Source organism: Suillus clintonianus (genome assembly GCF_016758775.1).
Source record: "Suillus clintonianus strain FC179 chromosome Unknown DEU56scaffold_35, whole genome shotgun sequence".
NCBI lineage: Eukaryota > Fungi > Basidiomycota > Agaricomycetes > Boletales > Suillaceae > Suillus > Suillus clintonianus.
This window is the reverse complement of record NW_024539259.1, coordinates 234,268-244,833: the sequence shown is the minus strand read 5'-3', so window position 1 is coordinate 244,833 and position 10,566 is coordinate 234,268. Positions and strand designations below refer to the sequence as shown.

At 50.3% G+C, this 10,566-nt stretch overlaps 3 protein-coding genes across 3 annotated transcripts; 1 reads left to right on the top strand and 2 right to left on the bottom strand.

Annotated features, from left to right (window-relative positions):
* Window positions 1-41: 41 nt before the first annotated feature.
* DEU56DRAFT_718725 (cytochrome P450) lies at window positions 42-336 on the bottom strand (the record flags this gene model as incomplete). The annotated part of the gene is made up of 3 exons (XM_041347643.1): window positions 42-69; window positions 120-242; window positions 287-336. Coding segments are annotated over 3 exons (201 nt in total), but the record flags the coding sequence as incomplete, so codon positions are not given.
* A 723-nt stretch (window positions 337-1,059) lies between these two features.
* On the top strand, window positions 1,060-5,836 carry DEU56DRAFT_901431 (uncharacterized protein; the record flags this gene model as incomplete). Its single annotated transcript, XM_041356550.1, has 5 exons — window positions 1,060-1,114; window positions 1,429-3,126; window positions 4,705-5,450; window positions 5,573-5,658; window positions 5,711-5,836. 5 exons carry the CDS (start codon window positions 1,060-1,062, stop codon window positions 5,730-5,732), a joined length of 2,607 nt encoding a protein of 868 aa, XP_041208498.1. The 3' UTR covers window positions 5,733-5,836.
* Window positions 5,837-6,072: 236 nt separating this feature from the next.
* Window positions 6,073-8,829, bottom strand: DEU56DRAFT_912726 (MFS general substrate transporter; the record flags this gene model as incomplete). The annotated part of the gene is made up of 19 exons (XM_041357439.1): window positions 6,073-6,387; window positions 6,440-6,587; window positions 6,638-6,714; window positions 6,766-6,823; window positions 6,878-7,009; window positions 7,084-7,117; window positions 7,172-7,194; window positions 7,253-7,274; window positions 7,322-7,369; window positions 7,413-7,532; window positions 7,583-7,752; window positions 7,813-7,830; window positions 7,885-7,913; window positions 7,968-7,992; window positions 8,047-8,094; window positions 8,147-8,270; window positions 8,333-8,493; window positions 8,549-8,622; window positions 8,674-8,829. The coding sequence occupies 19 exons, from the start codon at window positions 8,827-8,829 to the stop codon at window positions 6,073-6,075; spliced, it is 1,782 nt and encodes a 593-aa protein (XP_041208497.1).
* Window positions 8,830-10,566: the final 1,737 nt, after the last annotated feature.

Sequence of the window (10,566 nt, the reverse complement as noted above, 5' to 3'; positions counted from 1 at the left end):
TGAACTTGGAAAGTCGTATGCATAGAGGGAAACCTTTACCTGGTCGCGACGTGTTGACCGGGGCATATGCTTGAACAACGGCCAGTGAAAATCGGGTGTCCAAAAGAATGGTTGTTTACCAACGACCAAACCCGAAGACAGAAAAGTTAAGATCGTCCCTAAGGCGACCTTGGTCATCAATCCAGCGCTGGGGCTTGAACGCATGAGGTTCCGGAAAGACGTCTGGGTCTCGAGAGATAGACCTGTCATGTCAGGCCCTTGTCACTTTTTATCATGAAGAACTAACCAATGATGGCCGACTACTGTAGTCCCAGCTGGAATACAATAGTTCCTCTGATGGGCCGGATGATTCTTCTCACAATCAGCAAGTCAAAAAGTACTTGCCCAAACCACCTCCTTAGTCGTTCGGTGAGCCAATCCTGCAATGTAAATGTTGTGAACTTGAAACTTGAAACTGGCAAGGACGGTACCCACCACTGGGAACCAGCGGTCTCCATCTCAAAGCCTCAGAGATGAAGGCATGCAGATGAGGGAGGGACTCTTCGTCAGTGAAGGTCGGTAGTGGACGTGCGCTGAACTTTGAACACCATCATTCTCTTCGCATCAGGATTCAGTTATCCAGTTGGCGCCTGGGCCATAGTAGTACATTCAGTTCGGAAGTGCTTCTATCGTTGCATATCTTTCTCAACCTTGCTCAAGCTCCCAAGTGAGATTAGATGGCGCCAGTTAAAAGGCCAGTTCGAGTATGAGGAATTCTGCGATGCTGATTGTAAGGTCAGGAGTGAATTCGATCGAGGCAGCGTCACGGTTGTTCAAAGAACTGCTTCCGAATTTCAATTGGGCAGGATTCGGGAAAGGATTGCATAAGCCAACTCGGAGCCGAGGTACCACTTATGCACTCAGAAAATGTCAGTTACATAGGCATATAACTGTTAATCGTAACGCTGGGCCTAACACCTCTAGCCATGTATCGTCACAATCAGCTGGTACTATGAACGTGGCCGAACTCATGGCAAGAACCGGAAGACAGAATTTGAACGATGAATCCAGGAGGCTTGAATGCATGAGGTTCTGGGAAGCGAGCGAGACATAAACCTGACGAAGGCATCTAGATGTGAGTACCGCTTGTCCAGACTTCAAACCGAATGAGCCAATCCTGTGTACTTGGTTGGCGTGAGACTACAAACTAGCGCTCAGCGCTCAGCCTTATGCAGCCTCGTGTTCTGCAACCCCTTGCCTTATCTGCTTTCCACACCATCCAACGAGCTTACCATAACCCTAAAACCGCGATTAAAACTTGATTGAAACATCCATCCATTCGACTCATCCCAAAGCCTTCTGTCGACCATCGGCAAAGGATCCAATCTGCAGATTAGACTTGTTCACGTTTGATGAATATCGATAAACCTTGACAAATGAGTTACTCAGATCTACGTCAGTATCTTCATCAAGTCTTATCCTGGTTCTCGTGCTCATCTCATGCATCATCAGCCGAAAAAGCTTGGGAGAAGCTGTCGCAGGCCGCTGTGCATGGTGCTGTATACGACTCCCGTGAACGTCTGCCCCATCCGAAATGTCTGAAAGACACCCGAACGACTCTTCTCAAGCACATCTACGGGTTTTTAGACAACCCAGAGAAAAGCCAACTCGTTTGGCTGCATGGCACGGCGGGCGTAGGAAAGTCTGCTGTCGCATTCACCGTAGCTGAAAGGATGAGAGGTCTGAAAGCATCAGAGGTGACGAAGGTTGAAAAACGGCTGGCAGGAACATTCTTCTTCTCGCGTACGAACACGAACCGCTGCACGACTGGATATTTATTCGCGACCCTCGCCTATCAGCTTGCCAGCAATTTCTCCTGCGTCCGGAGTGACGTATCCAAAGCCATCATTGAAAAACCTGCCGTTCTAGAATCCAACAGTTCTGTTCGCGAGCAGATGGAGGTTTTGTTTCTCCGACCTCTCCGGAAGCTTTGCCAAAGACAGCAGGGTTGTCCGCCGTTGTCATTCGTCATTGATGCCCTTGATGAATGCACCTCCAAAGCGGAGCTCGTTGAACTGATCACATTGCTTGGCCAAGCTCTTCGTGAACCTGATCTGCCAAAGCTTCACATTCTGCTCACTAGTCGCTTGGAAGCGCATGTCCGTAGAGCCATGGAGGATGAAGAGGTGCACCAGCTGGTGTGCGAGATACCAGTGAAAACCTCTGGGGACGGTGTCCCTGACATCATCTCCTTAGACGGCGCAGACGTGGATAATGATATCTATGTTTTCTTCAACCATTCCTTCGCAAGCCTGCGAGATCACCATCGCGATTTCCCACAGCCAACGCGGGATCAACTAGTGAAATTAGCGACACGAGCAGGCAGACGTTTCATCGTGGCGTCTACGATGATGAAGTTTATCGACGATGGACACAATGATCCCCGAGGTCGGCTTCAGATCATGCTTGACCTGACAAGCCAGCTGCTACCCGGCACAGAGGTATACAGATTGTACGACCGCATCCTCTCAACATGCGCTGACCCTAATCGGGCATACATGCACTTGTCCGTTGTGGCCACCCTTGCAGACCCTCTTCCTGCGTCACAAATATCGAAACTTCTTGGCCCTGGTGAGGGAAACGATGTCGAGACAACGCTTGTGCAGCTACGGTCCATCATGGATATTCCTACTGACAGCAGTCTCCCCGTGAATATCTATCACTCGTCCGTTCGTGATTATGTTTCCAACCCCTCGAATTGCAGCCTTCCTAACCTACAACCCATCGCGCCCCACTCCATCCTCGCTTATTCCTCGTTACGCTTGATGATAGAGGAGATACCAGCAAGCACGGCCCTCTTGGATGGGCTCGTAGAATTGAAGAGACATAGTGAAGTTATACCATCTGAGGACCCCCAGAATTTAAGGGAGTCATTGAAGTTCATCGTTCAGCCGCTGGAGCCGCTGCAAGTTCTTTCAGATCTGCTATGGGTTCGGGGAGATCACGCTCCTGTGTTACGGTGTTGGCTAGAGACCCGGGACGGGCGTGCCTGGCTGCAGACAGAGGACGGATTTGACTGGCTGCAGACAGAGGTGGAGGCAGATCATGACCTGGACGGGAATGGGGAAAACTGGTTGTGGCCAAACGGTGGGCATGGTTGGCTGGAGACCGAGAATGGGAGAATTTGGCTTCATCGACGTCAGACCTTTTGGCTGTGTTCCTATGGCGGGACAAACTGGTTGCAGACCCAGGCTGGGCAAAGCTGGCTGCAGACCGAGGATGCGAAAGAGTGCATTGAGAACGCAATTGACGAAATTGACGATGAAAACGAATTACCTTGGGTGGATACCGAGGCCGGGAGAAAGTGGTTGCAGACCCAGGCCGGGCAAAGCTGGCTGCAGACTACAGACAAGTTATACTGGCTGCCCAATGGCGGGTGGCTAGCGACACAGGCAGGGCGAGACTGGCTGCAGATCCTGGCCGGGAAAAATTGGCTGCAGACTGTGGACGCAAAGAGACGCTGGCTGCTTGGCACGCGCGAGGGAGGAGACTGGCTGCAGACACAGTGCGGTGAAGACTGGCTGCAGACACAGTGCGGGGGAGACTGGATGCTAATCAGGCATAGCAAAGGCGATTGGATGCCAATCCGTGGTGTTTGGGACTCGGAGGAAGGAATGTGGCTCAAGACTCCGGGCGGACGAGCTTGGCTGCAGACCCAGAGCATCCAAGACTGGCTGCAAACAAGTCGCGGGCAATGCTGGCTGCGGGCACAGTCCGGATTAGCCTGGCTGCTGCCAGAGGGCGGGAAAGGCTGGCTGGAGACTGAGGATGGATCAGAATGGCTGGAGAGCAGGGTCGGGAATGTCTGGCTGGAGACCGAGGGTGGGATTGACTGGCTTGAGACCGAGGGCGGGGAACACTGGCTGGAGATTGAGAGCGGGAAACATTGGCTGGAGACCGAGAGCGGGAAACACTGGCTGCAAAGGAGAGGCGGGAAAGAATGGCTGAAGATCGAGGGTGTGAATGACTGGCTTGAGACCGAGGGCGGGCATGACTGGCTACAGGGGAGGGGAGGGAAAGAGTGGGGGCAGACAGAGGGCAGGGAAGACTGGGTGGTGCAGACGCATGGCTGGATGCTAGACTGGCTGCAGACTCAGGACGCACGAGACTGGCTGCAGACGCATGGCTTGATGCTAGACTGGCTGCAGACTCAGGGCGCACGAGAATGGCTGCAGACTCCGGAAACACGAGACTGGCTGCAGACCCAGGACGTACTAGAATGGCTGCAGACCCAGGACGCACTAGAATGGCTGCAGACCCTGGCCGCACGAGAATGGCTGCAGACCCAGGCCGCACGAGAATGGTTGCAGACCCAGGACGCACGAGAATGGCTGCAGACCCAGGACGCACGAGAATGGCTGCAGACCCTGGCCGCACGAGAATGGCTGCAGACCCAGGGTGGCGAAGACTGGTTGCAGACAGAGAACGGAAAAGACTGGCTGCAGACCCAGGGTGGCGAAGACTGGTTGCAGACAGAGAGCGGAAAAGACTGGCTGCAGACCCAGGCCGCACGAGAATGGCTGCGGACCCAGGCCGCACGAGAATGGCTGCAGACCCAGGCCGCACGAGGCTGGCTGCAGACAGAGAGCGGAAAAGACTGGCTGCAGACCCAGGCCGCACGAGAATGGCTGCGGACCTGGGGTGGCAAAAGGTGGTTGCGGACAGGGGACGGAATAGATTGGCTGCAGACACAAAGCGGAAGAGATTGGCTGCAGACCCATGCTGCACGAGCCTGGCTGCGGACCCTGGATGGCGAAGACTGGTTGCAGACAGAGAACGTAAGAGACTGGCTGCAGACACAAAGTGGAAGAGATTGGCTGCAGACCCAGGCTGCACGAGACTGGCTGCAGACCCGGGGTGGCGAAGACTGGTTGCAGACAGAGAGCGGAAAAGACTGGCTGCAGACACCACATGCTGAAGCATGGCCATTCATGGGTGTCTGGGTGACAATTGTCGAATTCTGGAGTACACTGGAAGCAGTCAGCCAGTACCCAATTGTCCCAGATTTTCCTTGCCTCCCAGCCCTCCAGGTGATCCAGCATTTAAAGAGTTTGCCGGATTTCTTGACGTTTCCAGTGTTCCTCGCGCTAAGGCACCCCAATAATTCCACGTTGGTTTCATCCCAAGATCATCTTCCGGACATGGAGATCATCCGTGCTATGAAGACCTTCGTAAATTGTGCCAACGACGTACGAGAACGAAGTCAATCAGCTTCTCATGCTCTCAAGTATGCATGCCACAATTGGGCCATCCATCTCGCGCGAGTTCCACGTCCATGGGACGCCAGGCTCTATCATGTTTTTGATTTCTTCTGGAATCACAATCTCCTGTGTTGGCTCGAAATGCACTGGTGTTCAAAGGGTCTGCGGGCCTGCCTCGCTATTTTATATGAAGGAGAGAAACTTGCAGGGGTTCGTGTATTTGGTTGTTCATCGACGATTTGACGAATCGGAACCCTGACCTACGCATTCAGGAATACAACTGAAATCTAGCTCAAACGTACCTCGTCAATTCAATACTTGGTATCTTATAGGATATCAACGATTTCGTTATCGCTCGTGGTCGTTACTTCACACATATTTTGTCCTTCCAGTTCCCGGACGAGCGAAGGAAGTGTAGGTGTATTTGTGGTGGTGGAGACGCGTTGATTCTGTGTATACTAGTGCTATAGTACAAGCAAATGTATCAAGTAGATTGAAGTAAATGTATATTTGTACTTGATGTGTCCGCAATAAAAGAGGTAGTATATCTACAATATATAAGGCATAACCGGCAGTTCGGTGGCTATTGCGTCCACCCCGTCATGCTATGCTGACGCGCGTTTTTGCCGTTGGTCCCCGTTGTAACATGAAATTCACGACTGAGAGCGTAGTTACGATCGCAACATCTGAATGAAGCATAATTACTAGTAGTACATAGCTAGTCCACCAAGATAACTACAGCCGGTGTAGTAGAGACATAACTCAGACTAAGAGACTCAACTATGAAATTGATAACGTAGCCCAGGCTTGGTAGGATAATCCTTTCCTCATTCTATGCTTCCGTCTTCTGCTTGCTAATATCATGCACCGAGTCTGTTGATTCAGCGGCGTCATCAAGCGAGGTTTGGTACTCCAAAGTCTTCAACTCCATGACTTGTGGGTTTTCTGCAACTTTCGCTATCTCAGCACCCTTCTCAGCATCTCCTAGCTTCTTCTCTCCGCTGCGGATGATCGTGCGCTCGAGCGTGTAGTTGCGAATAAAGAGAACTAGCAAGAGACCAAACGCGGATAGCGGCGTGATGACCAACCAAATTGTGCTGATAGACCGCGAGTAAGCATGCATAACCTCATTACGCACTGTTGGGTTCTGGTAGGGACTGATAAGTAAGCCAGAACCGAGACCATGGAATTGTTCTTACAGATATGGAAGAAATCTGCCTGATGCTATCATTCAAAGCCGCAGCAGAGGTATCGATTGTGAGGCCTTGGATGCCCCGTAGTTTCTGCTGGAGAACATTGGAAATGACAGCTTCCCCGATCGTGATGCCTACAGCACTCCCAATGGTACTGAAGACCGATAAGCACCTATGAAATACAAGTCGTAAAGTCACACCTACCGGAGGAATATCAAAGCGCCTGTACTGGTGGCCATATCCTTGATAGGCATGGCTGCCTGTATGGCGATAAGCGGGGTCTATCGCAGAGGCAATGATGAGCGTGCATCATTACAATGTGGTAAACTCACTTGGAACAAGCAGCCAATACCAAGGGCAGTGATAACGGGGTAGATCTCATTCTCTGCACTAAATGAAGAGTTATGAGGAACACTTGACTTCGACACTGATTGATCCACATACGGGGTGGCCGTATTATCCAGCATGATCATGAGGCCACAACCAAGTGTCATGACAGTCCATCCGAACCACATGATAGGCCGGTAGGACCCTGTGCGACTCACAACGATTCCAGAGGCAATTGCCATGACCGAACTGCTTAACGAAAAAGGAATCATACTGCGCACATCAGCGACACGGAAACGGCGACGTATTAATTCACTACTCACTTGACGCCAGAACTCGTTGCTGATGCTCCAAGAACTGGTGTTGAGCTCAGCAGACTGCAGACTCAAAAAGGCTATAAGGCAGGTCTACCTTGGTAATACATCGGGAGGTAGCTAGAAAACCATGAAGATGTCAAGTATAGACTCTGTCTCCAAAGCACTCACTAAGCACCTGGAGTAGTCATAGATAATTGCTACACTCGGGTCAGATATGCGTACATCACGTACCTGCAAAGACTACCAGAGCGTGCAAGAAGACAGAAACTAATGTCAAGCCCGTTGTACGTGTCTAGCAAACCATGAGAGACAACATGAGCACCTTTCTCAGTGACTCGCCTTGAAAAGCCGAGGGGGAATAATGGGAGACCGCTTCGTGAAGATCTCATTAATGCCACCGATGATGAGCAACGTGCCTCCCACAGCAAGGAGTGCAATGGTTTTGGCGCTCTGCCCTAAAAATAACAGTGAGCATTGATTCTTTATATCAGCAGGATGCCATTACACGTCGTTTCGCTCGAGTTGAGACCTATAAGCAGACAAATGACACCTATGATGATCGCGAAAAGGCCAACGAAATCAAATTCCCGAATATGCTCGCGCAATGGCCTTCCTTGATGGGGATTTAAATTCAAGAAGAAGAACAGAAGTGCCCCAGCCAATCCGCCAGTCGGTCTGTCCATAGTGGTGAGCTTCTAAATCTCGGCGCAAACATTGGAAACATGTGAAGCGCACAAATTAATCCAGAAGCACCTGGTACGCGTCGGTTGTGAACCTTTGGTCAACAAACAGAATACGCAAACTCACCACCTCCAAGATACATGGTCGGTGAAAACCTAGAACGCAAAGCATCAATTCTCATATCCCTTCAGAAGATGGGGAGACCTTACACCGCCGATCAACGGTCCGATAACACTGAAATAAATAAGGTTTTCGAGCTTAAACGGGGGGTGATTCATTTAGTCTTACCTTGATATTCCCCAAGTGGCGCCAACGAGGCCACCATACTTGCCTCGCCTGGAAAATCAATATGATCAGCAATGAACCGGCGTTGGTAAGAAATATTCACTCTTGCAATGAAACAATGTCGGATATAGTGATCTGTACGAGTTGCATGATACCCCCACCGCCAATTCCTTGGACAGCACGAGAGATAACCAACCATGTCATATTCTGAGCTGCGCCACAGAGTGCTGAGCCAACCTAGTCTATGAGGTCAAAGCCACATCGGACACACATACTAGCAATAACGTACTAAAAATACGAGGATACATCCATATAGCACGGGTTTGCGGCCTGCGGATCCCGGCCATTAATTCCCAAGCAACGGTCCATGGCACTCGAGGGCACTTGCCTAAAATGTCGGATAGTTTGCCGTATAGCGGGCCCAAAGAGGCGCACGCCAACATGTATGCGCTGTGTGGAAAATATTACCACGTAATAACCCCCTATAGATGTATCATATACGTACCTTCCCACCCAACTGTAGTTCTTGCCCCCTCCAAGTTCAGCTACGATTGTGGGCAAGGCGGTGGCTACGATAGCCTTGTGGTATGCGAGTCAGATATTCGCGAATGCAATAACACAATTGCGTACTTGATCTAAAGCTGCCAAGAATACCGTGCACATCAAGCCAAAGAAGACAATGCTCAGTCGGTTTTTGGGTACGACATGCTCTTCCTTCTTTTTCCATGATGCGCCTGGCCTTTCTTTGGCCTCATTGACTGGTGGAGATGACGGCTCCGCTGCCATTGTGCGAGAGTATCGTTTACTCGAGGACAGCGATTAAATTCGAAGAACAGACTGACAGCGTCAATAGAGGATGGTGACAAAGACAGTGGGTTCATATCACAACTGCGTGTAATAAAGGTAGAGACGTGGCCGAATGCTACCGAGGTGCTCCCACTGAAGCCCGAGGCTTAAACTTTCGGACCGACATATGGAAATGATTGAACTGGGATTCGAAATTCTGTGAGACTCCATTGAAAATACGGTTGCTATCAGTGGCCCGTAGCCCAACGGCACATGTATCACGACCAACGAGGTATTACTTGCGCTTGAGAAGTGCGCGATTGTTGCGTGCAGCAAGATCATCAAGAAGCGATTGGGAATATTGCGGCAACTTCAAATTGGCAAGTTAAGTAGACGCTCAACCAGTTGTCATGAACGTGTTTGGTCACGAGACCATTATTTGTGTACGCTTGCTCGTGTCTACTTAGTCAAGGTTGAGTCGAGTCTTAGTTTTCCTCCTAACGTCGTGCTGGTCTATTCTTTCAGGTACCGTTAGCACAGATTGTACTTATTACTTACTCAAAGGTCTATTCTTTCAGCATCCAGGTCTTTGTTGTTTGTGTTTGAGTCGCGCCTCGATCCTGAGACGTCTGACAAAAGCACGACGTTAGACATCGGCCCGCGACTAGTCCTACCTTTGGATTCATCTTCCTCGCGGACATCCGTAACACTCGCGAACATCCTCGTCCAACTTTATTCAAAACTCGAATCAATCTTTTTCGGCTTTTAAGCCAAAACGTTTACAACCCCTAACCACTCAATATGAGTAACCCATCCTCGAGTGGACCTTTCAAGGTCGCGAAACCCGCTGACTTTGACCAGGCCATACTGTAAGAATAATACATCAAGTACTTACAATTAGAGGGCAATACTGATACATGTATTCCTAAGGTCCGCAGTTGTCTATAATCTATAGGGCTAATATATCAGTGGAGGATCCTGGTCCGGTGCTCAATCCACGGTTCTCTGGACCTGGTTCCTGGCCTTCGTTTGATGGCATCGTGCTTCTTCAGTCTATCTATAGGTAACATTACTTCCGCCTGATGACTGGGCCTGGATCATGAGATGCGCATCTGATGGACGAGTCTGATCGGTAGGTTGATTATCAAAAATAGCACCAAGTGACAAGTCCCCCCCCCGCTGGAGATTCCCACTTGAATGCGCTCTGGCCCTAAACACTTATCACTTCATCCTTTTCATGTTTTTACTTTATTTTAACTAATCTTCTCTAAGCGCATCTGCGCCTGGGTTTCCCCATCAAGCAGAGGCTACATCTCAGAACGCCCCTCTTCTTCTACTCATCCAAAAGGTTATTTCTCCTGGCTCTCAAGGAGGCTGCACCGACATCCTTTGTTGGGGTGTTCGAGCCTTCCTCACCCCAGGCGTCATGTGGTCGAAAGGCTATGCCACGTTCTGTGTGCGTTGTGACCCTCCAGGATCACCAGGTTTCCTACTCCTTCTGGTGCTGATGGCGTGTTAGTGAGTGCCATTTCTCAGTAAAATTGTATTTGACACTAAATAATGATGTAGAGCGACCATATATTAACGGATTGCGGCCGTGGCGTTCGTATTGCCAATGCCGCTTGGACAGCGTGGTGTGTCCTTGTCCTACTCCTCAGCTGGTGAGTGATCAAATGCTAATATATTTCGTCTTCTGATTTTTTGTGACGCAACAGAATTGGTGGATAGATTTTCCGC